The following is a 21,681-nucleotide window of genomic DNA, read 5'->3' on the forward strand; positions in this document are numbered from 1 at the left end:
TTCAAATAATGCTCACTCACAGACTGTGAGTACGTTTTCATATTTAAAGAATATGTTTGATGATTAAAAAGTGAGTTTTAAGCGGTGTAGAGTAGCACTTATTAGTAGCACTAGTCATATCATATGACCCCTTTAACAAGATTCGAGGTGGTAAAATGATCTGATACTTTGGTAGATGCATATGCAAGAGGCTGTTTGCATGTTTTAGGTCATTTAAATTTGAGAGTGACAAGGAAATATGAGTAATAAGAAAAGAGAATGGAACATAACGTGTCAAAGGAATTGAGGAAAGGGTGAAACATTTCCCATTTTGTGCTGGAATTCACTAGTTTCAGCTCATTGGCTTCAAGCATTTAGCAATTTTTTTTCTTAAAATGCGGCTCATTTATTTAGTATTTTTGAAACTGATTTGAACTGAGTTGAAACTATTCTTACAGTTTTCTTTTCAAATCACCCTTGCACCAATTCTTTTGTTATGAATTCCCTAAAAACTGACTAAACTGTTCTCTGTTGGCTGGTTTTAGAGTAGGTTTGGGCACTTTGTCAAACATGGAGACCAGCTTAAACCTGCCAAAACCATCTTAGTTTTCAGCAGTCATTTGGTAAGCCATTTAAATATCTGAATTAAAAAACAACAACAACAACAACAACAACTAAACGGTGATTAAATATAAACTACTTTATCCTAAATTTCTAGCAAAAATAACTCTGAAAATAATACTATGAAACAAACCATTACTGCAATATAGAAACTACACCGTATCACTCCTATTACTGGAGAATGGAAGTATTTCAATGTAAATACCTCATAAAATATTATAGTACTTTTCATGCTTGGCAAGCAATTTTGTGTTGTAATCTGAGATAAAATTATTTGATCTACACTGGTCTACAAACACTTCATCCCTGGAGATACTGGCAAATTAACAAAGGACTGCAATCTTCACACGGAGAGGCTCACAGCCTTGAGACCGACGTCTGGAGTAGAGAGAAGGACCCGCAGGTGGATGGCCTCCATGAAATATGATCTATAACGCACAATGCCGTCTGATCAGCGGCGTCTGGGCCTCTCGCGGAGGAAAAAAAACCCAATTCCCAGACTCACGCTGCATATAATTCAGGAGTCTTGAAAATCACCCTCGCTGAAACTGCGGCGTGAAACCAGAAGGGAATGAGAAAACAAACTCCAAACACTCTTCAAGAAACACTATGTTTAATTAAAAAATTTAACTCGTCTCTGGATTACAACTGTTAAAGATTTCAAAACTGAACAGGTAGAGTTAAAAAATAAGAAGTGACACGTTGAGGCTGGTAGACGTTGATGGTAGCGCCATTTTTGGATGAAACGCTTCAGAAGGTGGTTTAAGGAAACATCAGGAGGTGTAAGTGAAGGACAGACGTCTGCAGCTTTGATTCATGTCTTGTTTCCTTTGGCAAGGCCCAACATCGGACATTTGTTTCATTTCAATTTCAGCTTCCTTGTCCAAGGATTAGCGGTTGTGTTTGATTTGCTGTGGGGCACTGACAGCCCGGTACGGAAATGGCTCTTTCTGAGCGGACACGGTTCTGGGTTTGAAACCAAACCTGTCTCCCTTTTTACACTGCACTGGAGTCCTGTGGGAATCTGTGAGCGTCTGGATGTATTTTCTTCTAACATAAAAAAAGCAAAACATAGCTCAAAACACATATTATAATGACATGTTCAATATCAGATCAGGCGCTTGATTCCTGCCAGCAACATGTCAATGTCCTCGGAGAGCAGCGAATCTAAAAAACCTCATCGACTCGTAACTGGCGTGTAATTTCAGGTTTCGAAAACTCGAGGTCGTGGCTCCTGATGGAGGACTGTTTTCGTTTTGTTCTCTAGGTGAAAAGACGGACTGTTCCGTCGGCCCCTGAGGAAAACACCCAGGGTTGGGTTGGGTGGAAGGTCACATCGAGGACCCCGAGGTCATGAGTGATGGTGTGACCCTTCAGAACCTTCACTGGAACAATCAGAGGATTCTGCAGCAAGTCACTGTAGGATTAACACAGACATTAGAATGGTTAGTGTTATTCACAACTGGCTCGGAATAATGATTTTCATGAAGTCTGGCTTCAATAACTGTTCTTAAATTCCTGAATTCTTTTCTGCCAATGGATGTTTCTTCAACTACGTGCAATTTTATGAACCACAAGTTGATTTTTATTAAACATAACAGATTCAAAGTTTTTTGTTGTTGTATGAAGTTCACATTAAAACCATCTTTGGAACATTTTACCATGCCTTCATTTATTTCAGCATCCTTTAAAATTTATTTTACGTACAGATTTTATGGTTTTCAATTTTGAAATATTACATTTTTTTATTACATTTAAAAAAAAGTCCTATGTGCATATTTTTTTCATTATTTATAATTTTTAAACAATTACTAATTATTCAATTCTGAAAAAAATCTGTTTTCAGAATTAATGTAATACAATTAATAAAACCCAAATCTGTACATTTTAAATTACATTTAAATACTATTGTGCAATTAAAAAATATATAATTTTTAATTACATGTATAATTTTAATACTGAAAACTTTATAAATCTCTCTTGTACAGAAGATTTTTTAAATTATTAAATCACTAAATGTATTACATTTTTTAAAATACATTTATTAAATTATTACATTCTGACCACTGTAATAATTCATATAGAGCAAAAAAAAAAAAAATGTGGTTTATAAAAATGTCATTTTGACCACAAATGTAACCATTTAAACAAAATTCGCAAATTGCTTCCAACAAAAATGTATCAAAAGTTAGTATGCTTGCTTATCAAAGATGTATTTCAACTGGAAAGATGGTAAAATAAAACAAAACCATTCAGCAAGTTAGTTTTTAATTTCGACATTAAAACTTAAATATTAAAGCTCAAATACAAAATAAGAAATGTGTAGACTGCTAGCAGACCTCACTAATCTAATCTACCTTACTATTTCTTCTCTTATTTTTAGCTTAGTCAACCATCCTGCCCCATCCCAATGAAAACAGTTCCCTTTTCTCAATCCACATTTTATGGTTAAAACTGCTGGCCATTCCTTCCAACTATCTGAGGGCCATAAAACAGTGAATTCTGGAAATATGGTTTGCTGTATATGCATCAACAGTTTGACTGGGGAAAGTAAGAAGTGGAAAAATAACATGACATCCTCAGTTTGAGTATAAAGAGATCTATTAAGGCCAGCTGATGAAGCCTTTTCACCCAGATCTCGCTTGCCCTCCACCGTACACGGATCATTAGCTCTGCTCAAAGAGCGTTCCTGACCAAACTGCAGGAATGATAGTCTACCCCTGCAGATACACTGGACAGGTACCCGAGAGAAACAGACAGACAGAAGACGAGAACTACACCATGTTAAAAGAGACAGACCGTGTTCAGAACAGCAGATCACACTATTTATGCAGTATTTGCAGTCTGTATAAATATGCAAGGTTTCTATATGCACTAAAATGCGCAGTACATAACCATTACACTGCACAGTCTATAGTTTCCCACAATGCAATGCACTTGACTTTACTTGTAGCAAATTAAATGAGTTGCTCGTAGTCGTTGACTTCCATAGTATATAAAAAAAAAAATTACAATGGAAGTCAATGGCTCACAGCAACTTCTTGATTATCAACATTCTTCAAAATACAATCATCAAAATAAATCATACCTTTACTTAAACAACACTCAGCTAGTATGCTTTTAAAAAAACAGCCAAAAATCGGAGAGGGATTAGAAAATAAAAAAAAGAGAACCCAGCAGTCTAAATTGACACTGGGAAAAAGTGAAACATAACCCGGACAGGAAGATGATCAGACTCACTTGTAGACCATCCCGTGACAGACGATGACACTGCCGTCATCAGAGCCGGATGCGAACAGCGGGTAGTGCCTGTGGTAGGCCACGCTCCTCAGAGCCTTCTTATGATGTCTGCGAGGACAGAGACACAAGACAGACCCGTCAGCACAGGGACGCTACACAGAACCTCTCCAGGTCCCAAAAGGAGACATTCATTCATTTGACAGGCCAGCATTACCAACAATTTCCCTCGAGCCTGCCCAAGACTGGCCAAATTATAAAAACCTGCTTGTGCTGACTCACCGGAGAACTTTGTACGGTTTTGTGGACAGGTCCAGATCGAACCAGGCCAGACGGCAGTCATAGCTACCGCATATCACGTTGTCGCCTGTGGAAAATGGGTAAAAGAGGGCAAACGAATGACATCTGATATCCAGAGAGTGCTCACTGATTTCACATGCCACTTTAGGGACATTTTTGAGAAACCAAGACTAATATTAAGCCGGAATAACTTTCCTCTGGTCACCTCCAGAGACTCACTTTTATATAACATATAACAGGCTGAAGAAAGCCGCCAGATTTCATTTCAAAGGTCACCGAAAGAGGTTAATGTTCATAGTCGTTTACCCAAAAATGATTTTCCTCTCATTTTTTCATCTCATTTCAAACCAATGACTTAATTTCTTCATGCAAAGTATTTTTAAAAATCTCCAAGCTGATATTTTCCATTCATTCAAAGCCTATTCTGGACCTCTAACGCTCCCAAAAGGACAATAGAGCACCATTAAAGTAATCCATACGACCTGAGCCATCTGAAGTCATACGACAGACCAACATTTAAATCACCATTCACTCAAAATCATCTTCTCTGCTGTAGCGCTCAAATCTGATTTGGACATAATAATACTAACTTTGTTCATCACATTTGGTTATGAGGGACAGCAATGGTATTTGACATCAAGTTTTTATCAGCATATGTTTATGTAAATTGAGCATAAAAATGCAAGCTTAAAAATAAACAAATGTGTAAAATCTAAGATAACATATAGAGGATAAATTCTTAGATGCACATCAAAAAAGTAATGTTACAAGAAATACGGCATCTGCTACTAATTGCTAGCAAACATGATGTTCACAATTAATTATATTTAATAAAAGAGTGACTATAACTTTTTTACATGTGTGCGCCAGTCAGGCTGGTTCATTGTTAAATTAAATGATTAAAGATAATTTAACCAAAATCAAATAAGTTTAAGTACTTATTTAAGTATATAAATAAATAGTATATTAATATGTATATAATACTTAATAATAATAATACATAAATAATACGGGTGCCAATTTTGATTTTCATGATTTTCTTCTTTTAAACTTGCAGGATGTAAACTTTATTTACAAATTATTTTTGTAATATTACAATTTTTATATAAATTAAATTCACACTTTGGATGGAAGCAGCTATCAACAATAACAAACCTGGCACATTTTTAAGTTTAATTCAAGCAAACAAATGAGATTGGAGAGCTACGGCCTGAATTTCAATTTGTTCCTTAAAACAAACTATAACATGGCTTCAGAAGACAGGACAATCAAAAAACGATGAAAGACAATTAAAATTTAAGACTTTTACTCTGCATTGCTTTCATTGCATTGGAAATGCATAGGTGATTCTCCAAAACATCTCCTTCTTTGAAAAAGTCAGTCAGGTTTAGAATGAAATGATGGTGACCCTTTCAGAAACGTCCAGTTACTCACCTCCTGGGTGGATGGCCATGCTTGAAATCCATTTGCAGTTGGCCATCAGCTTCTTGGTGAGCTCCTGTTTGATGAGGTTATACACTCGCACGTAGCGCTGTGTGGCCACGAAGAAATAAGGCCTGATGGGGTGGAAGGACACACACTGCACCAGACCCTTGTTCTTGCGGAAGGGGTTCTGCGTCCTGCGTTTGCTCACCTGGTGGATGACCACCTGGAGGCTGCTGCCATTGTCGGGCATCACACACGCCAGGTAGTCGCCTTTCCCGTGCCACGTCACCTGCCTCACGGCCTTCAGAGAGAAGAGAGAGAAAGCGGGAAGCTAGAGGTCAGAGGTCAAAGTCATTCTGCGGTACATCCACAGACGATTAATCCAATTATAACCTCAAAGACACGCTGGGACTAAATTTACTGCCGTTATTAACGCCGGCTTGGCCTCTGCCAGCCTGCAAACGCGAGTCGCTGCTTTGCTTTTTCCAGTAGTTTTAATTGGACACTAGAGGCGTCTTAAATTTCTTTCCATTTCAGGAAAAAGACGACCACAGGCTTGCTGCTTCTGCCAATAGTTAAAAGCCTCTGGCTGCGGCTCACGTGAGAGACACACGGACGCTCTCAGAGGGGACAAGAGAAGGAAAAATGACTTTCATTTCTATTGTTAACTGGAAAATACCATCTTGAACAGAGGATAAATGTGACCTGCTAATGGTTATCATGAAGATGTCATTCTCATGAATATATAAACAGACCGTGGTGGTGTGTTTGTATGTGCTTTGATTACCTTGGGGTGTTTGAGGATGAGGCGGTGACCCTGCTCGTGACCTTCGCCCTCTGCCACGGCCCACTGAACAGACTGATCCTTTACTTCCTCTGGCTCCTCATAGGAAGAGATCAGCTGATCCGTAGCAGTGTAAACCAGCCGGTCACCCAGACCAGGGTTCAACAGGACAACAGTGTCATCACTGCACACAAAAATCATGCTCAGTCTCAGCTATCTCTCCATTCATCTGATAAAACAAGCTATTTATCGAACCATCTATGTCCATGTATTTAACCTATCTACCTATTAACCCATATTTAACCATCCATACATCCATCTATCTGACCAAAAATCCTGTGTCTATGCTTCCATCCATCTGTCCATCCATCCATCATCTATGAAGACATCCATCTGTCTGTCTATCTGACCAAAAACCTTTTTTTCTATGCATCCATCACCCACCCATCCAACTGACCTGACTATCTAGCCAACCAACCTAGCAAATTATTTAGCATTTAACCAATCTCAGAGTTTCTAAGCATCCATGCATCCTACCTATTCACCCATCTTAATAACTATTAATCAAATAATAACTAACATAAGAATGTTTAAGGAACATTTGACATTCTTATACTCAGTCTTTTCTGAGGCTTCCTAAACGAACACTAACTAATTAATCAGGCTCTACAGCTATTAAAATTAAATCCTGTAAATCATGTGCTGTCAAATAATATACATTACATACTGAATGTTACAAAACATACAGATGAACATTAAATTAATATTCATATGCAGGTTATGAGAGAAAATGAGGCGGGTCTTACTAGCTGACGGCGACCAGACAGATTGATGGATTGGGATTCCAGGCCACACCCTTCACGGCTCCGCCCACCTCTACTGTCTTCAGGCAGCGCGCCGTACTGACCTCCCAGAAACGTACCGTACAGTCATCAGAGCCTGAGGTCAAAGGGTCAAAACAAAAACCTTTACTTAAAAAGTATTCACAAGAGAATTTACATAAACTATAACGCATTCTGTTTTATAGAATAACTTAAAAGGTTTGGTTCACTTTCAAATGAAAATTTCCTGATAATTTACTCACATATCATCCAAGATGTTTACATCTTTCTTCATTCAAAAAGAAATTAAGGTTTTGGATGAAAACATTCCAGGATTATTCTCCTTATAGTGGACTTCAAAGGGTACCAAACAGTTGAAGGACAGAATTCCAGTTTCAGTGAAGCTTCAAAGGGCTCTACACAATACCAGCCGAAGAATAAGGGTCTTATCTAGCAAAACAATCAGTCATCATGGTATATGCTTTATAAACAAAAATGTAAGCCTTGCACTGCTCTGCAATGTGCGTCCTCGACTTCACTCAATACGTTATCAATGTTGAAAATGTCACGCATGACGTAGGTGGAAGTACCGACTCAGTGTTTACAAAACAAATGTGAAAAGACTAAGTCAAAAAAATGTAATACGTTTAATTGAACATACAGCAACTTTTGAACAATCCTCCTTTTCCACATTTGTAAACTGGGTCGGTACTTCCGCCTACATCACACGTGACCTTTTCAACATGATTAAGTATTACATGAAGTTTTTTTTTTTTTTAATGTTTTGCTAGATAAGACCCTTATTCCTCGGCTGGTATCGTATAGAGCCCTTTGAAGCTTCACTGAAACTGTGACTTCGTCCTTCAACTGTTTAGTAGCCTCTGAAGTCCACTATAAGGAGAATAATCCTGGAATGTTTTCATCAAAAACCTTAATTTCTTTACGACTGAAGACGTAAACATCTTGGATGACATGGGGGTGAGTGAATTATCAGGAAATGTTCATTTGAAAGTAAACTAATTCTTTAAATGACATGGATTACATTTAAATGCGTGTTTAATATGGTTCTGCAAATGTGCGCAGGTTTGTGTGTCTCATCGTCTGAACAGCTGAGAGGACACAGACGCTCGTGTCTCTGGCACAACTAAAGCGTTCTGTCAGCTCTACGGCACTTCCTCTCTCAGCAGCACACATGGAGGATAACTCATCCTCGCGCTACACAACCACTGTGACACACACTGTAGCACTTTGGCACGAGTGCACTATAATAATACTAGATTATGAAAGGTGACAGACAAAGAGAAGCCGTGTGTTTAAAGTTTGTGTGCTACTGCTGTTAGACAGTCATTATTCAAAACAAGAGACATTTATTTCCTCTAATATACATACAATATGAATAAAAATGAACAGCTAATGTCAAGCTTACCATATGTTAGAATATTTCTTTTTCTAAACAAATAAATTTAGCGTTTAATTTCTATTCCCTCTTTTAAAAGTAAATATATATATATATATATATATATATATATATATATATATATATATATATATAACATTTCAAGAAGTGAAATCAAAGGTAAACAACAAGTTATAATTTATAGTTTTTATAATTTTAAAATGTCTTAAATTGTCAACACTGTTAACAATTTTGTTCAGTAAATAACTTAAATATCAACTTAAAATTTTCTATAAAGTACTTTGAAGGATTCACAACCTTAAGCTAAACTAAACTATAACAGAATACCTTTCTTTTATTAAGTCAAAATGTAATTTTTCCTTCATCAACATTATTTTTTTTTTGTCACTCTAATGTTTCCAAGTATAGGAAAAAAAAAAAATGCTTTAAGGATGGTAATGGTATACAGTTTAATTTGACAAGCTTTGTAAAATGACATGGTGCTTTTTTGGAAAAATTATTTAACATTTATTTTGCTGTAAATTTTTAAACTATCAGTTACACTACACTAACAAGGGTTAGTATGACTATAATAATCAATATTAAAGTGTTTTCCCAAAAAGCCCCATGTCATTTTACAAAGCTTGTAAAACTGTATACTGTTACCATTCTTAAAGGGTGCATTTGATGCGAATTAAATTTTTCCTTTCTCTTTGGAGTGTTACAAGCTCTGTAGATCTGTAAAGTTGCAAAGACTAAAGTCTCAAATCCAAAGAGATATTCTTTCTAAAAGTTAAGAGTCGACCACTCCAGCCTAAAACGGCTCGTTCTAACACACCCCCACATCTCTTCGTCACTGTGGGAAGATTTGCATAACGCCACCCTAATGTTCACGCAAAGAAAGAAGGCGTAACTTTTAGTCTCTATGATGCCGCTGCTGCCATGTCGTGGAGTTGCTGTGTGTTTCGTTGTGAAAGCGAAACTACTTGTTTGAACTTCCGAAAGAGGACACGACTAGAAATCAGTGGTTAAGTTGCATTTCAACACTGTTCCAGAACAGTCCAACCCAAATATTCAGATGTGTGTTGCACATTTTATGGAGGATGAGGACTGTTTCCTGAACCAGTAGCCTGCAATGCGTCTGTGGCACAACGGCTGTTTCTATAAAGTGGGGCAGTTTAAACGTTGCAAGGACAGTCTGTTGCTTTTGACTCAAAGTCTGTATGTATGTTATATTTACATAATTTGCCAATGATGATTCAAACACGAGTTTTGAGCAGTGTAGAGTAGGCTTATTTGTTGTTTCTCAGATCACAAATGCATGGTTTTGTTTATACAGCGCGATAAACAACGCGTATAAAGACAATTATGTCCCAAATGGATGCAACAAATGCCTCGTTTGTAATGGGTTTTATTGGTTTTGTCTCATCTAGTGATGTCCAGATTGCTAACGAATCTTTCTATTTAACTGGATCTTCTTAGTGAACTGGTCGAAACAGTTCACCAAATCGAACTGAATCGTTTGAAACGGTTCGCATCTCCAGTACGCACTAATCCACAAACTACTTAAGTTATGGGGGAGGTCATCGCCTAGTGGTTAAAGAGTTTGACTCTTAACCCTAGGGTTGTGGGTTCGAGTTTTGGGAAGACAATACCATGACTTAGGTGCCCCTGAGCAAGGCACTTAACCCAATCACAAAGCGCTGGATAGCTGGCCAATCAGAGCACATCTTGCTTTTGCAGGATGATGAGCTTTGTAAAAATCACCACATTTCAGAAGGCAGGCTATAGAGGAGAAACAATAATGTGTATTATATAGAAAATATATATTTTTAACCTTAAACTGCATTGCATTACATTGCATTGCATACACCAAATACACAAAATAATGTTATTTTTAGCAACCTCATATGATCCCTGTAAAGCATGATTCTATCCCTATCCATATTATGAAGGCATGTAATTATAACATAAAAATATATTTAATTTCATGATGGCATAATATGATTTAACACACTACATAATTTCTCTTTAAAATCACTTAAAAAAAAAAACTTTTCTAAGAGGTGACTGCTCTGTTTCATTTAACAGCTCCAGACGTATCAGCCACACAACATCATAAGCTGCCGTAAAATCTCATTTTAACTTTTATACCTGCATGCTTCATAAACGCAGTGAAAACAACACGGGGAAAACGGGCCGGGCCTGGTGGGTGGAGTGTAATAACTCCAAAACCCATAATCACTTTTTAAGTATTGAGCTGTATGGCGACAGATATAGCAGGAGGGACGGACTCTGCGGCGGTCACCCGCTGGCGGTCAGAGAGGCCTGTGTGATGCAGGGGACACCAAGACTTTCCTGTAGATGCTCAAACATGGATGGAGACCATAAATAAGATGGGAATGACTGTAATATTTGCCTTTATGGATGGGAAAAAGCTGCAAAAATATTAAAAGTCAGTTTTATAGGACAGTAATGGCACTTTGAGAAAGTGGAAAAAGTATAGTAATGTGTTCCAAAGGATGACATAAATTAGATGTTAAAGTCAACAGGAAACAACATTAGCAACCCATCTTACAACTGAAACAAGTAAAATAGGATATTCTAATAGAAGGATATTTTAATTTATAGGGAATAGCTCATGTATGTAAAGGACAAATGTATGTAAAGAACAAATGGAGCAGACTTGATTAAAAGTTTGCTTCAATTGTTCACAGCTGTTCAAAATCAATCTCCAAGCCATGTATTATTAATGTAAAAAGCCTAAATGTTTGTACAATTGTATGACTACTCAAAAAACACCCACAAACTTAAAATGTTATGTGATGAAACTCCTTAAAACCTGTATTTCTCACAGTTTATACCCTGAAATGTCCAGGGTTTCTTACACAGGGTCTTGAGTGTGTTGTGTAGCGTGTTTTTGGGAGTGTATGGATCTGAGGTATAAGCACTTCCTGTGGCTGAGCAGGGCTCCCCGACAAACCACTCTGATCTCTTTTAGCCGCTCTGTTAATTTGTAGTTGTGCTTTCAGGCGGCACCCAAGAGTTTGCTTTTTTTTTTACTCCAACTTTACAAATGCACCCAATGTTCACGCCAAGATTCAATTCTCATGGAGTTTCTCTATCTATCGATCTAGCATTTTTCTCACATTTACAATTCTATTAATGCTTAGTGTTAAATGGGACGATTAAAAACAGATGGTTTCAGTTTGTCTATCCAGTATATAGACAAATATACAGTATATAGTCAAAAACAATATTTTTTAAAAATCTAAATCGTAAACAAGTCTCAACCTCACACTTTTAGTCCATTCAAAACAGCCATATCCCAAATAAACAAGTCTTCAGAAATGATTCAAACAGAATGTGGATTGCAGTGAGTTCACGTGTCCTGAGTGACAGTGTCATGCTGGAGTTTATAATGTCTCTGCTTGTATTCGTATTGCCACATCATTAGTGGGGAATGCCGTTTGAGGCTCTCAGGACATGATCGAGCTCTGTAAAAGTAAATATGTACACAGTCGTGTAACCTCAGCCCTTCTTCACCGCATTCTCTCATGTCATGGACTGCAATCTGACTACAGCGCAAAAACTGTAACTGTAGGTTTCACGTGCTGTAATTGCAGCGTTTTCATTTGAAAGTCTGTAAAAACTAATTCTTGGGAGATTCTCATCATTGCTGCATTTTGGAAGTCTCCAGAATTTTTTTTTTTTTTTTTTTTATCTTCTGAAAAAGTTTTATCTGTTTTATCTATACCCACTGTTTTATCATCTATCAATGTCTGTTGACAAAGTTTGATAATTAAATTACTTTTAAATTGAAGTCTGGGGTCAGTACTTTTTTTTGGGGGGGGGAGTAAATGAATACTTTTATTCAGCAAGGACACATAAAGCGATCAAAAGTGATGGTAAAAACTTCAATAATGTTTTTGAATTTTTTTGAAAAAACACCACTAACAAGAATAAAAACAAAACTGAAAAATGAATCGTTGGCGTTTCCCGACATATGCTGGCATTCATAATAAATTTGCCCAGTTTTACAACCACTGGCTGCACAACCTCCTCAAAAAAACTTCCTGACTTGCAACTCCCAAATCAGCAAACACAAAATTGGAAAAACCCAGGATGCAGAGACTGAACAAAGTCTCAATGCTTTGATATGGAAGAAATGATCACACCCCAAATTAACCCAAGGAAAGTAGGGCAGGCTCAGGGCGAGAAGGGTTGTGATGCCTGGGAGGTTGTCAACTGCCAATTTTTACTGTGGGAAAGAGCATTTTATTACTGCTTTAATATATTTTATAGCTAGACAAAAGAGCAACCCCTCACTGTAGTGGTTTTGCATATGCACTTCATGAAGTTCTTTGTTATGGAAGGCTGAGCAGATATTGCCTCTAAAAATGCAACCAGCCTCTTTCTGCTCTTTCCTCCTGCTTATCTGCCTTATTTGAACCCCAACTGCAAAGCATTCTGGGAAACCATTTCCATTGTGCAGCTGAAAGGCCTGTATTGTTACCTGGATCACCACATTCAAATCAGACGGGCAAATTCAACCGCATTTTCATACAGTACGAATATCATTTGGTTTCTGTGGATTTGGCTGCGCCGCTCCCATCGCTAACGCTGAGTGAAATGGACTGTATGTGTTATTAAAATAATGCTTTCTACTCGCCTCGTTCGAGTAATTTATATCCCCCTCAAGTTAATAGCAATCAGATGCCGGCCCTACTGAGGGAATACGATGGGTTATAGCGTGCATTTATGTATCTAAAGGACCACGAACCTAAAATACGGATAATGATCAACAGACTGCACTCAAGAGAGGCCTTTCCTCCATTATGTATGAAATCTTTTTAGACCTAAATATATAATCCTCCCAGAACTGGAATCACATTTTCTCTTTAAAATGGGGGAAAACAGAGATTTAAAAAGTGTTCGATTTTTTTTTTATCCTTTAAAATAATGTTATGATTAAAAAAAATATACAGTACAGTACAGCAAAAGTCTTAGGCCATTAGTATCTTCAATAATTTTAAGACAGTTACTTCTATCTTCAATTTTTTTTTCCACAAAGATTCTGACAACAGCCAGTGCTCCACACAGAGATCTGATCTCACCATCATGCAGTCTGTCTGGGATTAGATGAAGAAACAGAACAAACTGAGAAAGACTAAATCCAGGAAAACTGTGGCAATGACTCCAAGATGCTTCAAGAGACCTACCTGCAAAGCTCCAGTACTCCAGTTTTAGGCACTTGTGTAAAAATGCTGCAAAGTGAGGACGCTTTAAAAAGACTGTCATAAATAGATTTAATTTATCAATTAACTTCAATTAACTAAACCAAACCAACATTTGGGAGCGACCACCCATTTTGTTTAACCTTTTTTGCTTTTGTCCTTGGTAAACTTGCACACAGTTTTTCAAGTAGCTTTTTCAGAATTGAGTCTGTCTCAGTTGGTTCTGTTTCTTCATGTTATTCCAGATAGACTGGACGATGGTGAGATCAGATCTCTGTGGAGCACTGGCTGTTGTCAGACTCCTTGTGCAAAAAAAAAAATAAAAAAAATAAAAAAAATAAAAAGAAATTATGGCAAAAGAAATGTAAACTGACATTTCCTACTGACACACTACAGCAAAAGATAGGAATAACAGTCTTAAAAACATTTTTTGTTTTTTTTTCTTTTAAAAAATTATTAAAATTCTAAATCTTTATAAAAAAAATATATATATATTTTCAAGGCGTTTGCTCAGCATTAAAAATGTGTCATCAAAAAACTTGTAGAAAGTTATTCCATTTTGATGAAAGGTTATGCAAACATTTATTATTTGCATTAATAATCATGGACAACAAGACCATGATTACAACAGTAAATAAGGCCATTTTTAAAATAATGTCCTAACAATGCATAAAAAAAAAAGAGACATAAAAAAAAAGATTAAAACAATTAAGATTTTGTTTGTCCTGCATTCAAAATGACAAATAACTCAAAACAGACCTGTCAACAAATGAAGTCACTTCATGAAGTGGCTAACAATAGGGACGTGCTGCCAAAACCTATACAAATAAAACCGAAATCCATCTAGAATGGAGGAAAAGGAGACCTATCATGAGTGGATCGTGACTGATTTATCAGTGTTTTGGAGCGCCAGTGAATATGGACATTTCAGGCGCATCTGTGCTCATCCTGGCTCTCGTCTCATCTCTCTCATCTCCGAACTGGTTGCTCGTTCCGTCAGCACACAGACCCGTCTCCCTCCGCCAAGAGCTATGACATCATGGCGGGTGAGTGAGGAATGATTTCAGCAGCTTGTTAGCTACCAATGAGGTAAGAGCGCTCAGACAGACTTACAGAGCAGGGGCCACATTTAAAAGAACAGAAAAATGAATACTAGAATCCATCCTGCTTTATTCACACACACATATATATATATATATATATATAAGAGCCTGACCGGTTTTGCTGATATGAATAAGCTGGTTGGCCAAATAGTCCCTTGAGGTTTAAGACACTTGTTCATTTCCCTAAATTAATGAACTATAAACTGTTATACTTATAACCATGTATATACACACACATCATAAAGCCCCTAATTTACAAATAATAATGCAGTCAGGAGATAGTGTGATGCAATGAGTGGTTTCAACATTTTTAAACATTTAAAATGCATGAAAATAAATATTTTCTATCACTTTGTTTATTACTCTTGAAATGACCTGTACACTAAATAATCTAATCCTCATACTTGCATAACAATATCAATCTATTTATTTAGGAGTCCAAGTGGAAGTATGTATATTAATGACAAAATGTTACAGATATAAATGTAACGACATACACAGTTATCAAAAGCCCGAGTGCGCGTACAGTCGTGAGAAATGATGTGTTCAGCAGCCCGACGCGGCCCGTCTCATTGGAAACAATGTGCTCCGTAATTAAAGAGGCAGGGCAGCGTTTCTGTTATTTGGCTACGGGAAATTGCAAATCGTCAAAACACCGGCACAAGGCTGCTCATAGCGCTTAGTCACGTGTCACAGAACCATTTTCAGAACCAAAAACTTCGAAATTGCTCACGGTTCCGGTTCTTTTTAAAAAACAGAACGGGTTCTCGGTTCCTAACCCTTATTGTCACTGCTATCTGTCTGGGATGTTTCAGTGGGAATATCTGTCGAAAATCAGGGTGAATTATGAACAGGGAAAGATGGGACTCACCGGACACAAGCCACTGTCCGCTGGGAGAAACGCTGATGCTTCGGACCAGACTAGAGTGTCCGCGGTACACCTGTCATACACAAACACCAGCAACATCAACATAACATTCAGAAACAGCAGAGAGGAAAAGCAGACAGTGAGAGATCGTTCAAGGACATGCTCAGGACTATTATTTCACATTAGTACATTACCACTAAACTTATTTAGTTGATTTATTAACTTTTTTGTTCTTCTTTAACCCAGTCCAAAATAATGACAGACAAACCCTGTTACATGTCTGCAGTTTTACAGCCACAGTCTACAATTTCAACAACAAAAATATTCGCCTTCTGATCTTTTTCACCCATGCGGTACAGTAAGCAATATGGTTTCCTGTCTCAATAAAATCAGAGCTCACAGTCCTGCCATTATAAAGTCTAGGCTAGAAATATCACGAGTATCTGATCTACAAGCTGCTCCTCTGACTGTCATCATCCCAATCAGGCTGTTAACATGATCCCAGACCAGTTGAAGATGACGTACCAGAGACTGTGTGGTTGGGAAGGGCTGCAGGTCTTTGGGTTTGGGAAGTTTAGGAATCAGGTCTTCTGGGTTCACATTCACCTGAATAATAAGAATAACAAAGGACAATATTCCTGTTAAAACAAATTTAGAGATGAGAGCTTTTGCAACGGTTCAGTAATATGATATGCTATTGGAGGAAGGCTTGGTTATATAATTGTTTGCATCCATTTAAAAATATAAGAAATGTATATTATATAATAAAGCAGTATAAAGCATAACAAATTTAAAAGTAAAAAAAAATAAAAAAAAAAATAATTATATATATATATATATATATATATATATATATATAAATAAATCAAAATGCATCTACTTTCTAGCTACTTGACTTATTTCATACTGTTAATTTAATAAATATTTTAAATTTTTGCTCAAATATGTACATTTTATTTTTATATAATGAATTATGCTCGGTAATGTATTCATTATAATAGTAAATAAGGTACATTTTTAATTCATTTCCTTTATATATAGGAAATAATTGTTAATAATGTAAAAACACACATATAAAACATTTTAAATATTTTAAGTATCTTTGTATGTAGATGAAAAATAATATCCATGTCATTTATTATTTTATAACATTTATCTATATTATCTAATGTAATTTGTCATCACACTGCTGTGTTGCTGTCGATAAATTGCTGAACTGCTGAATATCTACAACTAAATCCAGACACATACACGCATACACACACACACAGACACACACACACACAGACACTGAAGATATACAATTGTGACTTTTCTTGGTCATTCTGTAATTCGTTATTCTGTTTGGTGACAGTAAAGTCATCTTCATCTTCTGAGTACTGCCTGTACTGTTTGTTTGTACAGAACCAGATGGATATGCATCTCACCCTCATCTTGCGCTGCCGGGGACACAGGTACAGGTCGAGGCAGCGCTCGAACCTTTCGTGAATGAAGCGCGAGTACGCAGGAACAGCCCGCAGGCAGGCGAACTTCTGTGGCAGGAAACTCAACTTCCTGTCCTCGGGGTCCTGCTGCTCCCATGCCAGTCTCTGAACAAACACACACACACAACAAAGAGCAAACGTTATGAGAACTCTGACAAAGCCGGACTAAAGAACAGGTGCAGGCAAAATTGGGGTCAAAATTTGGTTGCATATAAAGATTAACTTGCAGAGGGGATGCACGTGTTTCCACAGAGTTTACTATGGCATGTAAAGCACACGCAAATGACTTATAGGCAAATTGTAGAGGCCTAATGGAGCTGGAGGCACAGGTGTGAAATGATATGAGTGACATTTGAAAGGAAGAGTTCACTCAAAACGAATCGCCTTTATTTACTCTTCTGTTGCCAAGAACTCATCAGTGAGTTCAGCACACATGCTGTTCTTTTCCAGATCATAGCGACCAAATCTCAACAAAGCGGTACACATGACGCATTCAAAATATGAAGTCATTTTTATTTACCGATAATCTTTATTTGTGTGCTGTTAAATGTGCATCAAAGATGTTTTTCTGCAGTGTATAATTTACATTTGACGGTTATATTTTTTTAATATGCAAACAGCATAAATTAAATGCATTTCCGTTTTGCATAAAGACTCTGAAAGCGAGTGATTCTCTGTTAATTGTATGACTTTATAAAGCAAGTGTATGTTTAGCAAACAGATTATAGACAGCAAAATAGAAAGGCAGTGTAGATGTAATATTTTAATACACTAATAAATATTAATATTAATAATTATTAATTCTAAAATATAAATATGTATTTTATACTATATATATATATATATATATATATATATATATATATATTAGGGCTGTCAAAAATAGCGCGTTAACGGCGTTAATTAGTTGTTTGTCGTTAAGTACGCCAAATTTTTTAACGCATTTCACGCATGTGCAGTGTGACAAATTATTTAGGTCAGGAAAGTCTCGTCGATCTCTGAATTCTCAAGATAGTAAAAAACAGCGGCGAGCACTGCGACGAAAACACAGAAGAAGCTTAAGGTTTTACCCCAGTTACTCTCAAATACATTCATGCCAAGCTCGATAAACAGAGACGACTTTGGTATTTGATACGCTGGAGCTTCTTCCTGTTATAGCGTCCTGTGTTTCACACTGCGCATGCCCAGAACGCCTACATGCAATACAGCGAAAATTACAGCTGTTTGGAAAAGCATTTGCATTTTTACTTGGTTTTACTGGCACTTGAAGCCTTCAGAACGTGAAAATATCGATCATAAAGTATTGTGGCAGAGCAAATGAACACCTCCTAAAAACAAGAGTGCCCAGAGTGCAGAGGGCGCATGTTTGTGTTTCTGAGTTCATTCTTTCGAGTTTCTCTATGCATAATTTCATAGATATGTGGCTATATTTAACCACTGGTAACTCTTACACTATCAGTAGTTAAATGGCATGGTTTGCAAATAGTGATTAATCATGATTAATCCACTGAAAATTCTGATTAATTTGATTAAAAATTTTAATCATTTGACAGCCCTAATATATATATAATGTAAATACTATGCTATAAGGGATATAAATAAGTTTCTTATGTTACCCGAATATATAATATTAATTTGAGTCACTTGTTAATGTTTTTAATTAATTTAACTGAAGATATAATTATCAGATTTGATTATAAAAATGCATATTTTTTTAAAGTTGAAACTGTCACTTTTAGACATGTTGCACCAGGCTTAATGGCACTGGATGACTTTAATGGTGTTTTTTTGTTTTGTTATTTTAAAGCAGTGATATCACGTGTGACATAAGGGTGAGTAAATAATGACATTTGACAAATGTAGATGAACGTTTCCTTAAAAACGCACCTCTTCCTCTGACATCAGGTATTCTGGAGGAGGGTTGTATGACTCTTCGTGACCAGGAAGCTTCATCTTGGGTGCTGGGACGTGCATTTTGTGGCGTCCCAGGATGCTGTTGGGGTCCTCCTTTGCCCACAGGTCATAGTACTGTGGGGTGGTTTCCTTGGGTCTGCGTGGCTTGATCCAGCCCATTTTTATGGCATGGACCAACTTCCCGACCTAACAGACAGAGATAGATGCAGATAGGGTACAAACACAAACACACAGTAACACATCATTGTCATGATTGAGAGCACATGTGTACGATCATTACTAAAAACTCGCTGCACACATCACTGGTTCACTGAATCAACCGCATTGTATATAGTGACCGGAATCAGATTACTTTCAATGTCCAATTTCAGATCCCCATCTTTTCACTTGAAAAACTATGTGGGAATCATTATTTGTAACGCAGCCCAGCTGGGAGCAGTTAGAAGACGAAACATGACTATTCTCATGCCGTTTCCTGATTCACGCTAAATATATGCTTTCAACATAAACAGAAACTGTAAGGTGTCACAAAGACAACAAAACTTGCCTTCTCTTTCTCGATAAGTGAAGGAATAAAGCTGCGTTTATCCTGAGGCCTGTTGGTGACGGGGTGAATCATCACTTCACTGGAGAAGAAGTCAATCGCAGGCTAGAAACACAAGTACAACAGAGAGACACAATAAAACATAAATGCAGAGTAAGAGTTTAATCAATGACATCATATCGTTATTACTTTACACACTATTAAAGATGAGGTAAGAACTTTCTACACTTTAAAGACCTTAGTAAATGAATAGCACTTTTGCGAAATGTTTAAACCTATATGAGCTGTAATGCTTTGCATGCTTATATATATACACACACACACACACACACACACACACACACACATTATAATTATTTATATATAATCGCATATAAATTATTAAATTATAATTGTCTTAAGTTTGCTTTAATATTTTAGCCTTTATTTTGACATTCATATAAAAGATGCCCAGAGCAATTTTCTATTATAAAGAGATTTATCATTTGTTTTATGATAGAAAATTGCTGTGTAGTCTTTTATTTTATTTATTTTATATATATGCATGCATGTGCAGGAATTTTCTATTATGTAGAACCTAAACGTTTACGCAATGAGTCGCAGTCAGATGACAGGTGGTTTTTTCACGCTCACTCACTTTAAAGCCTGTCTGAGGTCGACTAACTGATCACAGACAGACCAGCTGTGGACTGACTCACTTCCTGTTTTTGCCAAGAGAGACAATTAGCGCTGCTGCTTGCAAAATCGAAACAGTTAAACGGTGGCCATGACACCATCCAGACTCATTACCTCCTGCGTAGGTCAGCCGATGCTGATGTGTTTTTCTTAAGATGGCTAATTGCGCTCATGTTAATGTTTCGTTACTTCATCAGTCGGCGGCGAGCGCGACTCAGACTGGGCTTCGTGTGGATTCGTAAACGAGAGGAGTAATTTGACGAGCTTCATTTTTTCCTCATCGTGCGCTGGGGTTATTATCTAGAAGTCTATTTAAAGAGGTTTTCACAGACCAGACTGCAGATGTTGAGGTGACAAATTCTGTTACTGTCGGATCTGTGTCGAATCCAACACCAACAGAGCGGAAAACCAGATCGGCATACCTCGTATTCGTTGAAGTTGACGTCACCGAACTTGCCCTGCTGCAGACGGTGCACGAGGTCCACCTGCTCATCCGACAGACGGATATCAGCCCCCGTCATCTTGTCTTGGACGGTACGCCTAGTAATGACAGACAGGATGAGTGCTAAACAATTACAGAGGTTGAATGAGTTTAAATGGACGTTCCAGATGCTCCTCACCAGTAATCGGGATTCTCCATCTTGTCGAGAAACTCATCCAGCTCATCTTTGTTTCTGATTGGTTTAAAGATCTTCTTGCCCTCCAGATCATATCCGATGTGGGGATAATCCTTGTACCACTCCATAGGGATGTTGCCGACGGTGTTACGGATATCCTGTGAACGGACAGAGAACGTGATAAAGATTAACAGGGAATCTCAACAAGTGTAGATTTAGCTCAACACCACAGAATATTTTGCGTTTCTCTAGTACCTGCAGAGTAAGACTGGTTTGTGTTAAAGAAAGCTAAATTTGCGTTGATCTCTGTCATACCCATATGGATCATTTTTTTTGTAAAAAAAACTTACAAATTAAATATTAGTTTAACATCAAGACAAAGTATTTGACAGGATCAAACTGAAAATCCTTTTTCTTTTAAAACTTTCTTTTATGATTAGTGACCTAGAAATAGTGCAGAATCGTATGCAAGCAAATAAATCATTTTAAATATTACATCAAATATAACATTATACATGTATTCTAAAACATTATATTAATTATATAACATAATATACTTTATATATACACACACAAATATAATATGTATAAAAATATTTGGAAAAATGTATTAATAAAATATAGATTGTATGAAGACATTTATCAGTGACCTAAAATGTGCAGAACTGTAAACAAT

At 36.9% G+C, this 21,681-nt stretch overlaps 1 protein-coding gene across 1 annotated transcript in view; it reads right to left on the bottom strand.

Moving 5' to 3' along the window:
- Positions 1-1,196: 1,196 nt before the first annotated feature.
- LOC127934968 (ribosome biogenesis protein bop1) overlaps positions 1,197-21,681 on the bottom strand; it is a 72,176-nt gene continuing 51,691 nt past the window's right edge. Inside the window, exons 4-16 of the mRNA XM_052532559.1 lie at positions 21,009-21,163; positions 20,811-20,928; positions 19,717-19,818; positions 19,143-19,355; positions 17,199-17,360; positions 16,297-16,377; positions 15,775-15,844; positions 7,153-7,285; positions 6,350-6,530; positions 5,572-5,863; positions 4,120-4,204; positions 3,841-3,948; positions 1,197-2,017 (exon numbers count right to left, since the gene is read on the bottom strand). Coding sequence (XP_052388519.1) covers positions 1,864-2,017; positions 3,841-3,948; positions 4,120-4,204; positions 5,572-5,863; positions 6,350-6,530; positions 7,153-7,285; positions 15,775-15,844; positions 16,297-16,377; positions 17,199-17,360; positions 19,143-19,355; positions 19,717-19,818; positions 20,811-20,928; positions 21,009-21,163 — 1,854 coding nt within the window. The 3' untranslated portion in view covers positions 1,197-1,863. The remainder of the gene's footprint in view (positions 2,018-3,840; positions 3,949-4,119; positions 4,205-5,571; positions 5,864-6,349; positions 6,531-7,152; positions 7,286-15,774; positions 15,845-16,296; positions 16,378-17,198; positions 17,361-19,142; positions 19,356-19,716; positions 19,819-20,810; positions 20,929-21,008; positions 21,164-21,681) is intronic.

The sequence above is a fragment of the Carassius gibelio genome, chromosome A19, assembly GCF_023724105.1.
Source record: "Carassius gibelio isolate Cgi1373 ecotype wild population from Czech Republic chromosome A19, carGib1.2-hapl.c, whole genome shotgun sequence".
NCBI classification, from domain to species: domain Eukaryota; kingdom Metazoa; phylum Chordata; class Actinopteri; order Cypriniformes; family Cyprinidae; genus Carassius; species Carassius gibelio.